We start from the raw sequence: 22,814 nt of genomic DNA, 5'->3' as shown, positions 1-22,814 counted from the left end.
TAATAAGAAGAGACTTGCTTGGGCCAAGAAACACGAGCAATGGACATTAGACCAGTGGAAATTTGTCCTTTGGTCTAGAGTCCAAATTGGAGATTTTTGGTTCCAACTGTCTTGTCTTTGTGCGACGCGGTGTGGGTGAACGGATGATCTCTGCATGTGTATTTCCCACCGTAAAGCATGGAGGAGGTGGTGTTATGGTGCTGGGTTGCTTTGCTGGTGACACTGTCTGTGATTTATTTAGGACACTTAACCAGCGTGGCTACCAGCCCACATGGTTTGGGCTTAGTGGGACTATCATTTGTTTTTCAACAGGACAATGACCCAACACACCTCCAGGCTGTGTAAGAAGCATACCAAGAAGGATAGTGATGGAGTGCTGCATCAGATGACCTGGCCTCCACAATCCCCGACCTCAACCAAATTGAGATGGTTTGGGATGAGTCGGACCGCAGATTGAATGAAAAGCAGCCAACAAGTGCATATATGAGAACTCCTTCAAGACTGTTGTAAAAGCATTCCTCATGAAGCTGGTTGCGAGAATGCCAAGCTGTCATCAAGGCAAAGGGTGGCTATTTGAAGAATCTCAAATATAAAATATATTTCAATTTTTTTTTCTTCACACTTTTTGTTATTTTGTATTTTTGATGTATTTACTATTATTCTACATTGTAGAAAATATAGTAAAAATAAAGAAAAACCCTTGAATGAGTAGGTGCTCTAAAACTTTTGACCAGTAGTGTACGTGTATTAAATACTCATTGATTATAGTTATTATCATTTATTTTTCTGTGACACTTTTTGGGGGATTTTGAAAAACGTGTTACGAATAAATTGTATTATTATTATTTAGGACGGAGGGGGCATGACTCAACATTAAATGAATATGCGGTGTTAATTTGCAATGTCATATAGCATTAAGGTTGTCCATATTGATGGAAATCACTAAATGCCTCTACATAAAAAGCGACATTCTCTTTTAAGATAGTAACGTCATTTTCCTAATAAGAATGCATAGGGTGTCCAAGCGGCTTATTTGATTTGATAGGGCAGCTTGACCAATTAGATTCACTTGAGACCATGTGCCCTTTTGACGGGTCTGCGTTTTGCATGGTGAATTACTTGGTGTTGAATTCATATCTGCTGCCAACACATGGCAGTGCAGTTACAGCTGTGTTGAATATTAGACATCATAGTCGGTGGTAGATGATGATCTTACACATTAGAATGAAACGAAAGGTATCGTCACCTTTGTCACCATCTTCTCCATCACAGCCATCAACACATGACACTATGTCCACCATATATATTTACAGGAATAACAACTAGGAATCTATTTCTGGGATAATTGTATACGACCTCTGCTTCAGCAGATAGCAGGAAAGACCTTGCTGTTTGTGCCCTTGGCCAAATATGAAAATAGACAATGAATATATCTACTCTAGTGCAGCAGAGGCTGTGTTTGGCCTGGAAGCCATTTTACATTCACTCCCCTGTGCCGGAAGGTCATACGTTGTATCGCTGAAGACTTCTGCTCCTGTTCTACGTCGAAGCTGTTGTCGATCCAACGCTAGTAGGGTTCATAGGGGTTAGTCCTCTTCTTGACCAAGATAAATGTACTGCTAAAAGTTTTGAAGTGACATTTCTGTATGATACTCTCTCTGAACTGTCTAAATGCGTTGCTATCCATGGCATATCAGTCTGATTTGGAGAGGATATATCCATAAACCATTCTGCTTTGAGAAGATCGCTTGGCTGTGCCAGTCCACTTAGCACACTCTGTTTTACATTGTCTTCTGTTTCTTTCCCTCTGCACTTATCTTGGAGAGGGGAAGGGAGAGCGGGAGGAAGAGAGAGTAGAGTGCATTTTAATGACTCGATGACAACTATGACCAAAATCGTATTAAGGTCACAATGGGGTAGGCGCCTTTTCATATGAATCAATTCTCCCGTCTCTCCATATTCCCTCCTTCATTCCATTCTTTTATCTTAGTGCCACTGAACTTAGATATTCTGGCTATGTCGCTAGTATCCCAACCACGCTGCCGCTAGATAAATAATTACAAACAGCCCGAGAGATTTCATGTTTGACCTTGGGGACGAACACAGAAGATTCCGTCCTGACGAGCGATGACAGGAATCATGGGTAACGTGTATCCACGGACGTGGCTGCGTATTGCGACGAGGATCCCCGGCGTGTCCCGCTGCTACTTGGTCGCCCGTCGCTTCGCCATCCCGCCATCTCTTAAAGCGCCAATGGGCTTTGTTAAAGACTGTTATCCTACCTCGCAACCGCTAGCGATCACTCAAACAAATACAGTAACACCCTGCCTTTATGTTGTGTGGTAGCTAATGGTCTGGTGGAAGATTAGAGTTTAATGTGAGAGGTTGACATTGTCTGTTTTACCTAGATTCAGTTCGTAATGTGTGCTGTTAAATTATAATTGTTTGAGATCAACTACATTGCTGTCAGACTGCACAGAATCACTGATCTGGAAATCAACTTGCACCCCAAACTACTCATTTTCGATGGAGGTTCTCCGTTGAGCATGCTGGAACATCTGGGGAAACAAGCCCTCAATAATCAAGATGAGTTCTCGCCTTTGCTCCGACTGATTCCCTCAAACACGCTGTGTTTGTGTTCTGTGTGCTCGTCCATTCCCAGTTTCAAGCTGTGGTCATCATTGATATACTGTAGCTGAAATATGGCTGAATTGATCATTCCTAACGCTTCGTGAAGATCAAGACGAAACAACAAGGGATCAGAATATATTGAGTTGCCATATCAACGGTGCGTGGTCAGGCACAGTATGAGTCTTTTTGAAAACAGAATGAAATCTTCTCTCTCAATCACGCCTCCCCCTCTCTCTTCCCCTTTTGTGCTTGTTCTTCAATGTATCTCTGTGCCTTTCTCTCTTCCTCAATATCCAGTTTTGACTCACTTTCTTTCTTTCTGTGCTTCACTCTCTTCCTCTCCTTCCCTCTCTCCGTTTTATTAATTTATTTCTGACTCTCTCTGTGCCTCACTCTCATCTCTCCCCCTTTCATTTCCCTCACTCTGTGCCCCGCCCCCTCTCTCTCTTCTCCTCAGTTTTGAGGAGGAACTGCCCTGCTAACTGGGGTTAATTTGGTTTTATTAGATCTAGTATTAGGGGAGGGGAGCAGTCCCATGGGGGCAGATGCCTGTCCTGCTGTTAACCCCACCAGGGAACCAGCCCCTTATAGACTAGAACCTTATGGAGTATTTATTTTAGTTGATTTATTTAACCTTTATTTAACTAGGCAGGTCAGTTAAGAACAAATTCTTATTTACAGTGACGGCCTACCAAAAGGCCTCCTGCGGGGATCGGGGCTGTGATTAAAAATAAATAAAATAAAAATATAGGACAAAACACGCATCACGACAAGAGAGACACCACACCACAACACTACATAAAGAAAGACTTAAGACAACAACATAGCATGGCAGCAACACATGAAAACACAACATGGTAGCAACACAACATAGCAGCAGCACAACATTGAAGCAGCACAAAACAGGGTACACAAATTGTTGGGCACAGACAACAGCACAAAGGGCAAGAAAGTAGAGACAAGAATACATCACGCAAAGCAGCCACAACTGTCAGTAATAGTATTCATTATCGAGTCTTTGAATGAAGAGATTGAAAAAAGTGTCCAGTTTGAGTGTTTTCTTTGCAGCTCGTTCCAGTCGCTAGCTGCAGCGGACTGAAAAGACGAGCGAACCAGGGATGTGTGCGCTTTGGGGACCTTTAGCAGATTGTGACTGGCAGAACGGGTGTTGTATGTGGAGGATGAGGGCTGCAGTAGATATCGCAGATAGGGGGGAGTGAGGCCTAAGAGGGTGTAGGGTGAAGTTGCCCCTAAACTTTACTTTATGACTTTTATTTTTACAGAAACGGTGCACGTTAATCAACATTTTGGGAAAATGTCGGTTTTAGCCAGCCGGCTCATTTTCGACCGCAGTCCCTTATTACACTCACTAATGTTTAAAGTTAGAATTGGGGGAGGAGAAGCTGATCCAAGATCTTTACCTCTTGGAAACTTTGAAGCACAGACCACAAGGACAGCAAATACATGTCTAGTTAATCATGTAGTTTTTAAGTGCAACAATTGCTGCAATCATTTAGCTACATACGGTATTTATATTACATTTAGACTTGCTTGCTCGTCTTAGACCAGCAAACAAGCCCTTCTATTCCAGCATACACTGACTAGAGGCATCTACAACAATGATTATTGAATAGTTCAAATTCAAACTGTACAGTAATATTACACTTAGTCTCACTGGACAGGCTTTGACACACACGGCTGGCGAACAGGGCTACATGCCACTACGTTAAAGTCCCGCCACTCCTCACCAGAAGACCATACAATTAGTGTATACAATGAGGAGGTTGAATAGAAGCATGAATCCATACCTAACACAAGTGAATCATACAAAAACATAGACATTGTTGGTCTGTCTGTCTGGCTTCCCTAGCATAGATAGGCACAGGTTTGCAGTTGTTTGCTGTCGTTATGATTGATTCAACAATTACTCGTGATGGTTGTCGACAGTTTCGCATCTGCAAAGGGAATTTGCCATATGAACAAATGGTTTAATTTGCGTCCCTTCTCTCCTGCTAGCACTATAATGTAGGTGGCCATATGCTGTTAATTGTTATAGCCTTATCAACCCACAGGTGATAAATCACCAGTTATCAATTTAAAGAAAATGTGTTTTTGTTCTTCCAATCTGCACATGATGCACTCGTGTTCCCTCTCGTGTGACTCCTGAACGAGCGTTCAGCCAGACTAAAGGAGTCTACATGGAATGCAACCGTATGTTCTGCCGTTTTTAATGAACGCCTCTGGAGTTAACTTCTGGACATTTAGTCCAGAAGTCATTTAGCGGTTTTTTTCTCTCTCTCTCCCTCCCTCCCTCCAACTTGGAGTTCTCATCGCTTCAAAGCCGTGTTCACACTTCCAAAGATATTACTTAATCTCACTTTTCTCCCACAGGCTGTGTGTGACGAGTGACACATTTCCTTCCCGGAGATTTGTTATTGAATGTTTGGTCACAACTACTCTGCTACTGACTAACCTCATGATCCACTGTGCTATTGTTCCAATGTGTTTGACCTGCTGAGGTAAACTTGCCAATTATCGCATCATTAATCTATTCTGTATCTCTCTCTCTTCTTTTCTCTCCTCATGCCTAAAATAGAAGTGGAACAAAAAGGTAACTAAATGCCCACTCCTTTATTTCACCTAGAGTTCACTGGGATTCATGCTTTGCTTGGTGATGGGGGTTGCCATAGCAGCTTTTCTCTTGTGTTATCCATCTGCTTTTTAATGACCTTCTCATGTCTGCTAATTTAATCTGTCTACTGGTAGTGATAACCATGTCTGTAATGTTCTTTCTCATAAAAAAGGTGGGGTCCAACATCAAGTAATATCGTTGGTGATGGAAATTGTGTCTTCCATTTTTTTTTTTTTTTATGTAAAAGGCGCAAGTGTCAATCAATCTGGACTAAAACACTGCCAACACTTGTAAGGAAACTTGTAGAATACAGAACCTATGATGAAATTCTATGAAGTTCATGCAAAGCAAAGATTTTTTCAATAGTACAGATACAAGTCACATTTTAATGTTTAGAATTGTTCGGATAATGTTTTGACAATATCACTGCATTTACATTGTCAAAATGTCCCTTAGGCATCCGTTTTACTATGGTATCTTTCTACCGTAATACACTTCACATGCACTCCACTCCATATCTTTCATTCACTATCTTTATATATCCAGAACATTCTATTTCCGAGGTAATTGAAAGTTATTCTGTTCATGTTACTCAGCTGCAGCATATTAAAAACCAGATGTGTGGACACCAATCAATAGCCTCGCTCAATAAACTGTCAGAATTTCAGATTATAGGCCTAACATGCTGTAACCTTCAGTGACTCCCAGTCAATATGGCAGAATGTACTAAGACACCCATACGTTAATATATTTGATAGTACATGATAGTACATGATAGTCTACTACTGTACCTGAGCCCGAGACCCGGTTTGGTTGGAAGTAGTTGTTGTTTTTATGTTTTGGCCCTGGCCCTTGAGAAATCAAGTCATGTTTAAGTTCAGGGCGCACCGATAGAACCACTATCCACATCAACATTTTGACACTCGCATAAAATGTCTTTGGCTAAAATGTTATGTTGAGCTATAACCTTTTCACAACCTGGCCTCAGAGCATTTCATATTAGTATGTATACTACCATTTAAAAGTTTTAGAACATCTACTCATTCAAGGCTTTTTCTTTATTTTTTACTATTTTCTACATTGTAGAATAATAGTGAAGACCTGAAAACTATGAAATGACACATATGGAATCATGTAGTGTCCAAAAAAGTGTGGAAACAAATCAAAATATATTTTATATTTGAGATTCTTCAAAGTAGCCACCATTTGCCTTGATGAGAGCTTTGCACACTCTTGGAATTCTCTCAACCAGCTTCATGAGGATGCCTCCTGGAATGCATTTCAATGAACAGGTGTGCCTTGTAAAATGTTAATTTGTGGAATTTATTTTAATGCGTTTGAGCAATCAGTTGTGTTTTGACAAGATAGGTGGGGGGTATATAGAAGATTGTCCTATTTGGTAAAAGACCAAGTTCATATTATGGCATGAACAGCTGAAATAAGCAAAGAGAAATTACAGTCCATCATTACATTAAGACATGAAGGTCAGTCAATCCAGAAAATGTCAAGAACTTTGAAAGTGCAGTTGCAAAAACCATCAAGTGCTATGATGAAACAGGCTCTCATGAGGACCGCCACAGGAATGGAAGACCCCAACTACTCAGAGGAGTCCTTCATGGTCAAATTGCTTCAAAGAAACCACAACTAAAGGACACCAATAAGAAGAGACATGCTTTGGCAGAGAAACACGATCAATGGAAATTAGACCATTGGAAGTGGAAGTTATGTGCTTTGGTCTGGATTCTAAATTGGTGATTTTTGGTTCCAACCACTATGTATTTGTGAGGCGCGGTGTGCATGAATGGATGATCTCTGCATGTGTATTTCCCACCGTAAAGCATGGAGGAGTAGGTGTTATGGTGTGGGGGTGCTTTACTGGTGACACTGTCTGTGATTTAGAATTCAAGGCACACTCAACCAACGGTTTTTCAACAGGACAATGACACAACAAACCTCCAGGCTGTGTAAGGGTGTAAGGGCTATTTTACCAAGAAGGAGAGTGAAGGAGTGCTGCATCAGATGACCGGGCCTCCACAATCCCCCGACCTCAACCAAATTGAGATGGTTTTGGATGAGTCGGACCGCAGAGTGAAGGAAAAGCAGTCAACAAGTGCTCAGCATGTGTGGAAACTCCTTCAATACTGTTGAGAAAGCATTCCAGGTGAAGCTAGTTGAGAGAATGCCAAGAGTGTGCCAAGCTGTCATCAAGGCAAAGGGTGGCTACTTTGAAGAATCTCAAATATAAAATATATTTTGATTTGTTTAACACTTTTTTTTGGTTACTACATGATTCCATATGTGTTATTTCATAGTTTTGATGTCTTCACTATTATTCTACAATGTAGAAAATAGTAAAAATAAAGAAAAAGATTAGAATGTTTTAACATTTTGGACCGGTAGAGTACGTAAATCCGAGACACTCAATTTAGTATGATATGTTATATTTGGTATGGTTACATAAAACCAATGGTTACTTAAGGCAAAAACTATTGAAAGTAGGCTGGTTGCGAGTTCAAATCTCATCACAGACAACTTTAGCATTTTAGCTAATTAGCAACTGTTCAACTGCTTACTACTTTATATCTGTTTTAAAACAATTTAGCATGTTAGCTAACCCTTCCCCTAACCATAACCCTTTTAACAAACTCTTCCCCTAACCCTAAACGTAACCCTTTAACCGAACTCCTAAACGTAACCCTAACCCCTAGCTTAGCTAACGTTAGCGAGCTAGCTCGATTTCGTAATATATCACACGTTTAGCAAATTCGTAACATATTGTGCGTTTTGCAAAAACATCTAAGACTTGTAATTCATAACATATCATATGAAATGGGTTATGGACATTCACAAATTAATACATACCATACGTAACATATCATAGTAAATTGAGTGCCTCGGATTTCCATACAGAATAAAATGAAATGCTCTGAGACCAGGTTATGTTTTAACCATAGACTGAAATAAAATATCCCAGAAGTGTTCCAAACGCACAAAAAGCTTATTTTTCACAAATGTGTTTACATTCCTGTTTGTGAGCATTTCTCTTTTGCCAAGATATTCCATCCACCTAACAAGTGTGGCATACCAAGAAGCTGATTAAACAGCATGGTCATTACAGAGGTGCACCTTGTGCTGGGGACAATTAAACAGCCACTCTAAAATGTGCTGTTTTGTCACACAACACAATGCCACAGATGTCTCAAGTTTTTAGGGAGCGTGCAATTGGCATGCTGACTGCAGGAATGTCCACCAGAGCTGTTGCGAGAAAATGTCATGTTAATTTCTCTACCATATGTTGCCTCCATCATTGTTTTAGAGAATTTGGCAGTACGTCCAACCGGACTCACAAACGCAGACCACATGTAACCACGCCAGCCTAGGACCTCCACATCTGTCTCTCAAGTGGTTGGGCCTATGCCCTCCCAAGCCCACCCATGTCTGCACCACTGCCCAGTCATGTGAAATCCATATACAAGGCCCTAATGAATTTATCTCAATTGATGGGTTTCATTATATGAACTGTAACTCAGTAAAATCGTAGAAATTGATGCATGTTGCGTTTATATTTTTGTTCAGTATACATATAGGATCATATAGGCTTCATAAGATCTCTGTGGTTTCAACTGCTGTCTACCAGCTATGCTATGTAGTACCCTAGTTTAACCACTGAATCAGTCATTTGCAGTTGTTCACAGTAGAGTTCCCGCTAAATAGCTAGATGATGCAAATGTCGGTAATTGAAGCAAAGAGGAGCATATCTGACCAATGAACGCTTGTAATTATCACCAATTATTATTGTTAAGTCGTGTTTTCTCTCGCCGCCACTTGTTAATTCCTTGTTTCCTTTCTAATAACCTTCACTGTCACTTACCTCCTTGTCTGGGGTGTTGGGATCCATTTCTAACGGCCTCCTCAAAAGCTCTACGTACGTCCCAAATGACATCCTCCTCCCTATATAGTGCATTACTTTCAACCAGAGCTTACATTTGGATCAGTGTGTGATATGGGATGCAACCAGCCCAGTTTCTGTCCTGTCAGTAGAGGAATACCGACCGGGCACATTAGATTTCGAAAGCCTTCTTAAACCGTAGAGACCCTCTTAGCGTTTTTGTGCTTGTCTAGATGCGTGCCAAGGGAGGCGTGCTGTCGACAGCTGGAACCACCATATATTATTCACATGCAAGTAGATAACATGTTTAATCTTAAGAGGTTACAGAGGAGTAAGGCTTGTTTTTCTTCTCCGAGCCCACTGCTTTCACCTCCGCCCAAATCCCCGGGAAGAACCTGTCACCGACTGTGTCCGCTTCCTCGCCCGTCAGAATCATAGAAGCTTTCGCACACGTTCTGTTTTTGTTATTGTTCGTGTACCGCACCCTGAATCTTAGGCTAACCACTTCCACCCGAGTTGGTTATCTTAATGCTTTGTTGCTTTCGTCTAGCGCTTGACACCAGCGCTGCTCTTTAGAATCAGTATCACATACTATGGTCAAATCCCTCTTTTTAAAAGTATAGACCTATTTCAAACCTTATCTCTACTTTTAACAGTATCTGTGTTTTTGTTGCATGTTAAATGGAATACGATTATATATGTTATCATATAAATGGTATTAGAGGGTTTTAGAAAGAATAAGTAAATCTTCAACACTCTAAAAAATATCAATTCAAGAGACACTGTCATTGCTCCCCTTTAGATAAACCTGTGTTTTGTTGTAGTCCGAATAAATTACGTGCTCCGTGTATTACATTCGTATGAGTAGGATTTAAATCTAAATGTAATCTTTTTATCAAGATGGCCAAGATGGCGGTCCAGGATTAATCGATCTTGAAACAGAATCACCTTCGGCAAGGGATGCACACTATCGACTCATACGCTGCATCGCTTCATAAGATTTGAGTACAAACCAGTTAGGGTATAATTAGTTTAGAACGCAGATGCATTTTAAATCATAATGTCACAGATCGAAGATATCTCCAGCGTCCGAAGTAATGAAAAAAATATTCTCATGTATTAATATTGATAGTCATGGTTGTGTTCCCGGGCCCCAGCTGCCAATAATTATGCTTGCACTATTTATCAAAATCTTTTACTGTTTTGTTGTTGTATTAGACGTCCATATTAATGTTATTCCTTAACCACTGATAGCTCGGAGTAGATGGGATGGATGCAATAAGTGGATGGAATGTATTGCTTTTTTGTACTACATTGATTTTGGCACTAATTACATGCCTTTTGTAATTATGTGGATAGCTGGTGTAATGAGAAATCATTGTGTGTGTATGTACATGTACATGTGTCTGTGTATGTTGCGAAATTATATTAGCCTCAAACTTAGTTTTTTATGTATTTAATCAACATTGACAGCTACAGTGAGCTCCATGTATTGGGATAGTGCCAAAATGATGTTGTTTTGGCTCTGGACTTTGGCTGTGATTTTAAATGATAAAATGACTGAGGTTAAAGTGAAGCTTTAATTTGAGGATTTTACAGCACTTTTTTTTACATAATCACCCCAATTTTAGGGGACTAAAGGCATTGGGAAACATTAACTTGTGTATTAAAGTTGTAAAACGGAAGTAATTGGTCCCATATTCATAGCATGCATGACTACATCAAGCTTGTGACTTCACTATCTTGTTGGATGGATTTTCTGTTTTGGTTGTGTTTCAGATCATTTTGTGCCCAATAGAAATGAATGGTAAATAATGTAATGTGAATAAGAATGGAATATGTTTCTACTTATGTCTACATTAATGTGGATGCTACCATGAGTGCGGATAATCCTGAATGAATCGTGAATTTGAATCAGTGGCATAAGTATCATTCACCATTCATTCATATCCGTAACCATGGTAGCATCCACATTAATGTAGTAGTGTTTAGAAAACAGTCTTATTTACAAGACAAGTGACTCCAAAATGACACAATACATTATTTAGCATTTGCTTCTAATGGGCACAAAATGATATGAAACGCAACCAAAACAAACAGCAAATGGATCCAACAAGTTTGTAGAGTCACAAGCTTGATGTAATTATTGCGTACTAGGAACATAGAACCAAATACTCAACTTTTGACTAATAAATAAATACATTTGTCCCAAGACTTTTGGTCCCCTAAAATGAAGGGACTATGTACAAGAGTTGCTGTAATGGTTCACCCGATATGGATGAACATGCCCTCAAATGTTATTTTATTAAGAAAATATATATATTTAACCTTAATTTAACTAGGCAAGTCAGTTAAGAACAAATTCTTATTTACAATGACTGCCTAGGAACAGTGGGTTAACTGCCTTGTTCAGGCGCTGAACGACAGATTCTTACCTTGTTAGCTCAGGGATTCGATTTAGCAAACTTTCGATTACTGGCCCAAAGCTCTAACCACTAGGCTACCTGCCGATGACAGTCTGCACTTTAACCTCATAGTCATTGTATCATTTCAAATCCAAAGTGCTGGAGTACAGAGCCAGAACCAACAACAAATGTGTCACTGCCCCAATACTTTTGGAGCTCACTGTATTTTCTCTGTTCTATTTGTTATTGAACATTCATAAAGCAATACAAGGTATTGAAGCTAACGCATTGTAAACTTTGTTAATGTCTTGATCATTTAAGTCGAGGTGATTTCCTTCTTTGTCCTTCTAGTTGCAGTAGTCCAATACTGATGTCCCATTCATGCCAAAGTAACTCTCTGCATTGTCTTTCCTCCATTTTGGCTCCTCAGTATTCCTGTGCCCCGGCTTGCTGCGAGGGGTGTACCAGAGCGAACACCTCTTTGAGTCGGACCACCAATCCGGTGCCTGGTGTAAAGACCCCCTCCAGGCCTCCGACAAGATCTACTACATGCCCTGGACGCCATACCGCACGGACACGCTGACCGAGTACTCCTCCAAAGAGGACTTCATCGCCGGGCGACCCACGACCACATACAAACTACCGCACCGTGTCGACGGAACAGGCTTTGTAGTATACGACGGCGCTCTGTTCTTCAACAAGGAGCGCACGCGCAACATCGTCAAGTTTGACCTGCGCACGCGCATCAAGAGCGGCGAGGCCATCATCGCCAACGCCAACTACCACGACACCTCGCCGTACCGCTGGGGCGGCAAGTCGGACATCGATCTCGCTGTAGACGAGAACGGCCTGTGGGTCATCTACGCCACGGAGCAAAACAACGGGCGCATCGTCATCAGCCAGCTCAACCCCTATACCCTCCGCGTGGAAGGAACCTGGGACACCGCCTATGACAAGCGCTCAGCCTCCAACTCCTTCATGATCTGCGGGATTCTCTACGTGGTGAAGTCGGTATATGAAGACGACGACAACGAGGCAACAGGGAACAAGATTGACTATATCTACAACACGGAGCTGAGTAAAGATGGCTTCCTGGACATCCCCTTCCCCAACTCGTACCAGTACATTGCCGCCGTGGATTACAACCCGCGGGACAACCTCCTGTATGTGTGGAACAATTACCACGTGGTCAAGTACTCGCTGGACTTTGGTGCCTTGGACGGTAGACCAGGTAGGCCCACATATTCTTATTTTTTCGCTTTTCTGTTTCATGTCTTTCACTAGCTTGTTGGTAATTCAGAGAGATGTTGGTATCTTTGGTAGACGTTATTAGTGCTTGCAGTCATTTTGATGTCAGGAGAAGAGAAAAGGAGGTTGTTGAGGCTACACTGTTCAGAATGTGTCCATTTTAGCACATTTCAGTGTTGCGATAAGTGTAATTGAATACAAATGGCTTCACTTTCATACTCATGGCATATGAGTGTCAGTTGTCATGTTCCTAGCTTGTTTGACATTATGATTGGTGGGCTTTATTCATTGGAGAGTAAAGAGCAGAGTAAATGAAGTGGAAGTATGTGTATTGTTACACGTTAGCACTATTGCAAGTTTATGGGTTGGTGATAATTAGCTATGGAATATGACACCTCAATGTGTCGTCCTCCTTTTGCCATTTAATTAAACCCCTCGAATGAGAGAAAAAAACGAGCAAAACACATACCAGCTGTGGGAAAATGTAATAACTGCAGTCACATTGTTGTTTTACAAGACATTTGAACTGTCTGAGAAAAATAGGATTTGCAAAATAATTTGTTCGCGGTCACGTGATTGGTTAGTTATTTTTTTCTCACAGGGATTGTATTTCTGGGTAGTTGTTATCCCTAGTTTCTGCTGTTTATTAGATATGACATTACTTTCTATATAATTCTGACAGAAGGTTAATAGAACTACAAGAGTTGTTTGTTTACCTTTTTAGTCTGTTCTCAATGTTTGTCTGTCTCTCTCTCTCTCTTACGGTACCTGTCACCTTTGTAAAGACAGATGACTGCTCTCATTAAACTTGCCATAACTCTTTTTAAGAAAAAGTCTAAATTCTTCTCTCCGATGCTCCTTCTTTAAAAGTAGTCATCAAGCCTACCCAAAATTGTTTTGACATGCCAAGGTAATTCTTTGCGCTGGCTCATTAACAGCCTGGTCTGAAGTGTCACATGTTATTTGGCTGTGATGTCTTTACCATCCTCACTGGTGGAAATCAAATCAAATAACATTTTATTTGTCACGTGTCGAATACAACAGGTGTAGTAGACCTTACAGTGAAATGCTGAATACAACAGGTGTAGTAGACCTTACAGTGAAATGCTGAATACAACAGGTGTAGTAGACCTTACAGTGAAATGCTGAATACAACAGGTGTAGTAGACTTTACAGTGAAATGCTTACTTACAAGCCCTTAACCAACAATGCAGTTTTAAGAAAAATAAGTGTTTCAAGTTAAAAAAAAATCTATATATACATAATAATTAAAGAGCAGCAGTAAAATAGCATTTAGTCTATATACAGGGGGTACCGGTGCGGGGGCACAGGTTAATTGAGGTAATATGTACATGTAGGTCACCTGCACTTTTTAAATTAAATTACTTTTTTTCCCAGAATCTCAGCTGAAATGCATATCGGCAATTCCACAGTCTGTTGCTGAGACTCAGATGTTTCACTTTAAAATATATGTCAAACAAAAACCAATGATTGACGTGTTTGCATGCACAACATTGTCAAGTTTGACCTGCACGTCAAGAGTGGGGAGACCACGTACAAACTACCTCACCGCGTTGTAGTATACGATGACGCACTGTTCTTCAACAAGGAGCGCAAGCGCAACGTCGTCAAGTTCGACCTGCGCACGTGCATCAAGAGCGGACGAGGCCATCAACGCCAACTACCACAACACCTCTCCGCACCGCTGGGGCGGCAAGTCGGACATCGATCTCAGATCTCAACGTAGACGAGCACGGCCTGTGGGTCAACTACGCAACGGAGCCAAACAATGGGCGCATCGTCAGCCAGCTCCACCCCTACACCCTCCGCGTAGAAGGAACCTGGGACACCACTTATGACAAGCCCTCGGCGTCCAACTCCTTCATGATCTGCGGGGAAACTCAAACACGCAACATTTGCACGAATGTGAAACTATTAAAACATTTTTTATTTTTATTTTTACAAAACGTTTCCAAGATGTGAGATATTCAACTTGCTATCTAATATCGTATAGCTTTGGAATCGTGACGTTACATACTTACAAGGAAAATGGGCACGTTTCTTAACATATACACTGAACTGCATTGTTGGTTAAGGGCTTGTAAGTAAGTATTTCACGGCAAGGCGTTGTATTCGGCGCATGTGACACATACAATTTGATTTGAACGATTTGACTTTGAGAAGGGATTGCGTGACGATTAGCTTAGCAACCGCGTGACGTAGCATGACAACGCGATTGGTCTACAGTCTCCTGGGTGGGGCATTATATGTTACTTCATTCATTGGATTGTGTAACAGTATAACTTTAAACCGTCCCCTCGCCCATAACCGGGCTCGAACCAGGGACCCTCTGCACACATCAACAAGTCACCCACGAAGCATCGTTACCCATCGCTCCACAAAAGCCGCGGCCCTTGCAGAGCAAGGGGAACTACTACTTCAAGGGCAAGTGACGTCACCGATTGAAACGCTATTTCGCGCGCACCGCTAACTAAGCTAGCCGTTTCACATCCGTTACAATTGCTTAATGCTACTTCATTCATTGGATTGCTATCTCCTTTCTATAATATATCTTGCAACGGCACCATGCGATGCACCCTGGACTAAAGAGGCAGACAAATAAGAAAAATGTGCTAGACCCTCCGTTAAATTACACATTTCTCGAGGTAGGAATATTGCAAAAATATGATTAATGGCTCATTCGAGAGGAGACATCCTCCCGAGTTATGACATTAGCCAGTATTGAAATCTGATATGTATGATAAACGTTTTTGCCACCTAGAAGACGTATTTCTATTAACTTCCAGTGTAGTGAGAACGACTTTATCACTGTACTATGTCATACTGCCCGGATTTCTGCCTGCGTGAACGTCAATAACTCCGATACACATGAAAACAAGTAATGACCCAGGGAATCGATAGAACATCACTCAGAGTTGCACAAAAATGAAATACAATTCAAAATGGGGGAACCTTTCCTTTTAAGCAAAAACAACACTTGTTAGCCGCTTGCCTTATTAAATGACAGTGTATCAAGCAATGCTTTTACATGCATTTGGGAGGCAAGCTGCATAACATTACCTAGTGACGCTCTGCCAACTTTGGTTTCACTCCTCCCCACACATACACAAACACCCCCCCTCCCCCCCCTCTCTCTCACATAGAGTAATGAACCTTTCAGTCTCCAGGGAGTATCAGTTCAGTATCCCAAGGTGCGGAATGGGCTGACCTCCAAACGAGCGAGCAAGGAGGCTGCTGACAGAGGATAGGAAGGTAGAGGGGGGGGAAAGAGAGCGACGGACACAGTTGATAAATCCAGTTAACTGATAGATAAAGTAGATGGATGAAGTGTCCGAGACAAACGGCGCCAGATAAACAGACTGATCTGGAGTGAGTGACGCGCGATAGATGGGTCAATATGTAAATTGACGTGCATTATTTGGTTCCGGGATGGGATTTTTGATGTATTTGGTGCAAGGAGTGTGGTCATCATCAAATTGATCCGTATGGATTCATGTTATGAGTTGATATTATGCGTTAGCCATCATCACACTTCAGGTACTGCATCTCAAATGGATTCAGTTAATTTGCGGTAAAAACTACAGGACTGGGACTTTCCATGAAATGCCTTACTACAGCTGTTGCGCAACACAATTGACCAGTCAACCTCACCTGTACCTTACTGCAGTGAATACATACACATGAGGGTGACATACATACGCACAGGATATGCTCTCTCCCTGACCAGAACACTGATGACGTAATCACAGGGAGCTAACACCACAGGCGAGGTGATGTTGCGTAAGATTCCCACCACACAGGCTCTGTACCACCTCTACCCCGCCTCCCAAACCCCCATAGGCACGCGACGCATGAGCTGCTGTGGCGATGGAGCATGGGAAATGGAGCAGGGGAGTCATGTCAATGCCCACAGCTGGGTCTTAGCTCAGCACGCCATGCCACGCGGCAATGGGCACAGGTGTTTTGCATGGGATTCTGGGAATACATTTTTGGAATGCTCTTTGGTTTTCCCTTTTGTAGTGGATTTGATTTGCGGAGGTGGTTGGGTGCATAGTCTTATATGATGAATTGTGATGCATGCAGTAGGTGTGCATTGTTTCTGATTGGTTGGTGGATGAAACTAAATAAGATGGGGCGGCAGGTAGCCTAGTGGTTAGAGCGTTGGACTAGTAACCGAAAGGTTGCAAGATTGAATCCCTGAGCTGACGAGGTGAAAATCTGTCGTTCTGCCCTAGGACAAGGCAGTTAATCCACTGTCCCTAGGCCATCATTGAAAATAAGAATGTGTACTTAACTGACTTGCCTAGTTAATTAAAGGTAAAAAAACAACAACGAAATAAGATGACGAGAACAGCTCTGGCTACTGTATATATGCTGTATGACTGATGTTTATTCCATCAAATGTTGTGGAAATAGTACAAATATATTGCAGAAATGTTGCTGCTAGACATCTCATCGTATTCCATGTTACATACTTAAGAATGAAACTTTGGCTCAGCTTTCTAAGTGTGTGGCTAGAGATTCTGGGTTCGAGTCCAGGCTGTGTCGCGACCGGGAGACCCATGGGGCGGCGCACAATTGGCCCAGCGTTGTCTGGGGTTAGGGGAGGGTTTGGCCGGCAGGAATGTCCATGCCCCATCGCGCTCTAGCAACTCCTGTGGCGGGCCACGCACACTGACGTGGTCGCCAGGTGTACAGTGTTTCCTCTGACACATTGGTGCGGCTGGCTTCCGGGTTAAGTGGGCATTGTGTCAAGAAGCAGTGCGGCTTGGTTGGGTTGTGTTTCGGAGAACACACGGCTCTCGACCTTCGCCTCTCCCGAGTCCGTACAGGATTTACAGTCTTATCCCATCACTGCAACTACCAATTGGATAACACAAAATTGGGGAGAAGGGGTTAAAAAAAGAAGAAGAATAAAATTGTACAAATTGAAAATAATCCAAATGCTTAGGGGACATAATTTGTATGTCTGTATTGCAAGGCAGTGGTATGATGATCAACAATTAGTTATAAGAGCATCATTTAGCAATAAGGCACGAGGGGGTGTGGTATATGGCCAATATACAACGGCTATGAGCTGTTCTTATGCGCAACGCGGAGTGCCTGGATTCAGCCTTTAGGTGTGGTATATTGGCCATATTCCACAAACCCCTGAGGTGCCTTATTGCTATAATAAACTGGTTACCAATGTAATTAGAACAGTAAAAATGTTTTGTCATACCTGTGGTATATGGTCTGATATACCATGGCTTTCAGCCAATCAGCATTCAGGGTTCGAACCACCCAGTTTATAATTGCTCTTGGAGAACCAATACCTCAATCTATCCAGAGAACAGATCGAGGATAGATGACACATCCAAAACTACTCCATTCAAACCATGTGTTTTACTGAATTTGATTGAAAAATGAAATGCAAACCCTCCCAACATTAAAAGCCCACATCTCCTTGCCCTCACCTGGCATTGTCTTTCAATAAAATTTGAGAACGAGCGAGCGCAAATAAAATGAATCAAAACAGTCTTCTTTACAAAGGGGCATGCCATTTTTGGGGGGGAAAATTGCCAATAAATAAGGAAATATGAAAGTGGAAGAAAGAGGAAAGCCTGTTTTTATTTCTCTGACAATTTTATTTTATAAGCCCACTCCTCCAAGCAAAATACAAATCTGAGGGAGAAGAGTTGGGGGGGGGGGGGGGGGCAGACAAGAATGACCAATATACTGTAATATGGGAACACTTAAATGTTCATGTGAATCTATTTCTCATGGATACGTGTAGGTTTGAAATAGCAGACTTGCCATTAATAGTAAACATACAGATTGAACGATCTAAAGATAATGAAAGAGGAAAACAAGAGTCCGTATGAATTCAGCTGGACGTTCAGGCTGTCTCACCAATACTAATCTGCCACAGTGAGCAGAGGAGGAGAAAGTCCACAAGCCTACTTAGTGCAGGCAGTCACTTGAGATAATTTACCCTGCCTTAGGCTCAGACACCTGCTACTGATGCCTGCTTGGTGTGTGTGGGTGTGTGTGGGTGGGTGGCATGGGGAGGTGTATGTGTGTGCGAGCGAGCGAGCGAGAGCACATACAGTGCCTTCAGAAAGTACTCACACTCCTTTACTTTTTCCTCATTTTGTTGTTTTACAGCCTGAATTTAAAATAGATTAAATTGATGTTTTTGTGTCACTGGCTCACACACAACGCCCCATATAATGTCAAAGTGGAATTATGTTTTTAGAAATGTTTACTAATTAATAAAGCATGAAAAGCTGAAATGTCTTGAGTCAATAAGTATTCAACCCCTTTGTAATGGCAAGCCTAAATATGTTTAGGTGTAAAAGTGTGCTCAACAGTTGCATGGACTCACTCTGTGTAAAATAATAGTATTGTCTGTAAGGTCGAGCAGTGAATTTCAAACACAGATTCAACCACAAAGACCAGGTAGGTTTTTCAATGCCTCGCAAAGAATGGCAGCTATTGGTAGATGGGTAAATATAAAAAACAGACATTGAGTAATATCCCTTTAAGCATGGTGAAGTTATTAATTACACTTTGGATGGTGTATCAATACACCCAGTCACTACAAAGATACAGTTGTCCTTCCTAACTCAGTTGCCGGAGAGGAAGGAAACTGCTCATGGATTTCACCATGAGGCCAATGGTAACTTTAAAACAGTTACTGCAGCACAGCTGGCATGGTGCCGCAGAATTCTATGGCACGTTATTTAAGTGTCAACCACTTGTACCGTTAGTGCTAGTTTGACCACCAGAGGGCATCTTTGAGAAGCATTTGATAGCCTTCAATTGTGGCTGTACTAGATAAATTATAACCCTTTTTTGTAAGAACAGTATATGGGACTGATTTCAAGAAATGTTGCTTAATTAATTTGATTAATATCATTGTGTTTCTATTCCAAGAAAAACGAAAAACCCTCGTCCCGTTAGGATGGAACGGAAAATATGTCTCTGTACAATGTGACGGTCGGGAGTAAGCTACAGTACTGGGCTATTTAGCTAAATAATCCCTGTGTCGTGCGGGCACGCAGGAGACCGGGGTTCAATTCCCCAACTGGAAGGAAGGAGTAGGCTGTCCTTGTAAATGTGTTCTTAACTGACTTGCCAAGTTAAATAAAGGTTACACTAACAGCATAAAATTTCTACATCCTAATTGTATAACTGTAGTATAACCGATACCCAAACGGAGATTCAGTGAAAATAAAAATCTAATGGGCCAGTCCCCATGCTTGTATCAGAGCAGTGCGAAACGGTGCTAAAATAGTTGTAGGCTATTGCTTCAAATCCTATTGCTTCTAACTTCAATACACTCTTTAAATAAATAAGACCTACACCATCATGCCGCCTATGGTAGGCCTACAGTATATAGAAAAATATTACGTGACTTTCCGCCAATAATTACATATAGAGGATTGGAGGATTCTGGTCCCTGTGGCGGCCAGAACGGGTATCGAACCTGAATCTGTAGCAACGCATTTTGCACTGCGGGAGCCCCCATCCACAAAGTGTCAAAACACAGAGAGGTGTTGGTAAAGGTATATTGTCCTGCTAATATCCCATAGTGTCCAGGTCAGGATAACCAACATATTTCTTTATTAAATACTATCAGAAAGAATGTTGGTACTTATTTATTTTGATCCAAAGCCATGAATGAGTCACTCAACTTTATGTACAGTTGAAGTCGGAAGTTTACATACACCTTAGCCAAATACATTTAAACTCAGTTTTTCACAATTCCTGATATTTAATCCTAGTAAACATTCCCTGTCTTAGGTCGGTTAGGATCACCACTTTATTTTAAGAATGTGAAATGTCAGAATTATAGTAGTAGATTTATAGTAGATTTATTTCAGCTTTTATTTATTTCATCACATTCCCAGTGGGTCAGAAGTTTACATACACTCAATTAGTATTTGGTAGTATTGCCTTTAAATTGTTTAACTTGGGTCATATGTTTCGGGTAGCCTTTCATAAGCTTTCCACAATAAGTTGGGTGAATTTTGGCCCATTCCTCCTGACAGAGCTGGTGTAACTGATTCAGGTTTGTAGGCCTCCTTGCTTGCTCACGCTTTTTCAATTCAGTCCACCAATTTTCTATAGAATTGAGATCAAGGCTTTGTGATGGCCACTCCAATACTTTGACTTTGTTGTCCTTAAGCCATTTTGCCACAACTTTGGAAGTATGCTTGGGTTTTTTGTCCATTTGGAAGACCATTTGTGACCAAGCTTTAACTTCCAGACTGATGTCTTGAGATGTTGCTTCAATATATCCACATAATTGTCCTCCCTCATGATGTCATCTATTTTGTGAAGTGAACCAGTCCCTCCTGCAGCAAGGCACCCCCACAACATGATGCTGTCACCCCCGTGCTTCACGGTTGGGATGGTGTTCTTCGTCTTGCAAGCATCCCCCTTTTTCCTCCAAACATAACAATGGCCATTATGGCCTAACAGTTCTATTTATTTTTCATCAGACCAGAGGACATTTCTCCAAAAGTACGATCTTTGTCCCCATGTGCAGTTGCAAACCGTAGTCTGGTTTTTTTATGGCGGTTTTGGAGTAGTGGCTTCTTCCTTGCTAAGCGGCCTTTCAGGTTATGTTGATATTGGACTCGTTTTACTGTGGATATACAGTGCCTTGCGAAAATATTCGGCCCCCTTGAACTTTGCGACCTTTTGCCACATTTCAGGCTTCAAACATAAAGATATAAAACTGTATTTTTTTGTGAAGAATCAACAACAAGTGGGACACAATCATGAAGTGGAACGACATTTATTGGATATTTCAAACTTTTTTAACAAATCAAAAACTGAAAAATTGGGCGTGCAAAATTATTCAGCCCCTTTACTTTCAGTGCAGCAAACTCTCTCCAGAAGTTCAGTGAGGATCTCTGAATGATCCAATGTTGACCTAAATGACTAATGATGATAAATACAATCCACCTGTTTGTAATCAAGTCTCCGTATAAATGCACCTGCACTGTGATAGTCTCAGAGGTCCGTCAAAAGTGCAGAGAGCATCATGAAGAACAAGGAACACACCAGGCAGGTCCGAGATACTGTTGTGAAGAAGTTTAAAGCCGGATTTGGATACAAAAAGATTTCCCAAGCTTTAAACATCCCAAGGAGCACTGTGCAAGCGATAATATTGAAAGGGAAGGAGTATCAGACCACTGCAAATCTACCAAGACCTGGCCGTCCCTCTAAACTTTCAGCTCATACAAGGAGAAGACTGATCAGAGATGCAGCCAAGAGGCCCATGATCACTCTGGATGAACTGCAGAGATCTACAGCTGAGGTGGGAGACTCTGTCCATAGGACAACAATCAGTTGTATATTGCACAAATCTGTACTTTATGGAAGAGTGGCAAGAAGAAAGCCATTTCTTAAAGATATCCATAAAAAGTGTTGTTTAAAGTTTGCCACAAGCCACCTGGGAGACACACCAAACATGTGGAAGAAGGTGCTCTGGTCAGATGAAACCAAAATTGAACTTTTTGGCAACAATGCAAAACGTTATGTTTGGCGTAAAAGCAACACAGCTGAACACACCATCCCCACTGTCAAACATGGGGGTGGCAGCATCATGGTTTGGGCCTGCTTTTCTTCAGCAGGGACAGGGAAGATGGTTAAAATTGATGGGAAGATGGATGGAGCCAAATACAGGACCATTCTGGAAGAAAACCTGATGGAGTCTGCAAAAGACCTGAGACTGGGACGGAGATTTGTCTTCCAACAAGACAATGATCCAAAACATAAAGCAAAATCTACAATGGAATGGTTAAAAAATAAACATATCCAGGTGTTAGAATGGCCAAGTCAAAGTCCAGACCTGAATCCAATCCAAAAAATTTCAGTCTCTCGATGTGCAAAACTGATATAGACATACCCCAAGCGACTTACAGCTGTAATCGCAGCAAAAGGTGGCGCTACAAAGTATTAACTTAAGGGGGCTGAATAATTTTGCACGCCC

At 41.5% G+C, this 22,814-nt stretch overlaps 1 protein-coding gene across 16 annotated transcripts in view; it reads left to right on the top strand.

Moving 5' to 3' along the window:
• Positions 1 to 22,814, top strand: part of LOC110500600 (adhesion G protein-coupled receptor L3) — a 313,269-nt gene that overhangs the window by 147,907 nt on the left and 142,548 nt on the right. For 7 of the 16 annotated variants that reach the window (XM_021578040.2, XM_021578038.2, XM_021578036.2 and 4 more), the window contains exons 6-7: positions 5,228 to 5,242; positions 11,979 to 12,788. In XM_021578040.2, coding sequence (XP_021433715.2) covers positions 5,228 to 5,242; positions 11,979 to 12,788 — 825 coding nt within the window. The remainder of the gene's footprint in view (positions 1 to 5,227; positions 5,243 to 11,978; positions 12,789 to 22,814) is intronic. The other 9 variants (XM_021578037.2, XM_021578051.2, XM_021578046.2 and 6 more) reach the window with 2 other exon arrangements.

The sequence above is a fragment of the Oncorhynchus mykiss genome, chromosome 21 (assembly GCF_013265735.2).
Source record: "Oncorhynchus mykiss isolate Arlee chromosome 21, USDA_OmykA_1.1, whole genome shotgun sequence".
Taxonomy (NCBI): domain Eukaryota; kingdom Metazoa; phylum Chordata; class Actinopteri; order Salmoniformes; family Salmonidae; genus Oncorhynchus; species Oncorhynchus mykiss.
This window is presented reverse-complemented; position numbering and strand designations above follow the sequence as displayed.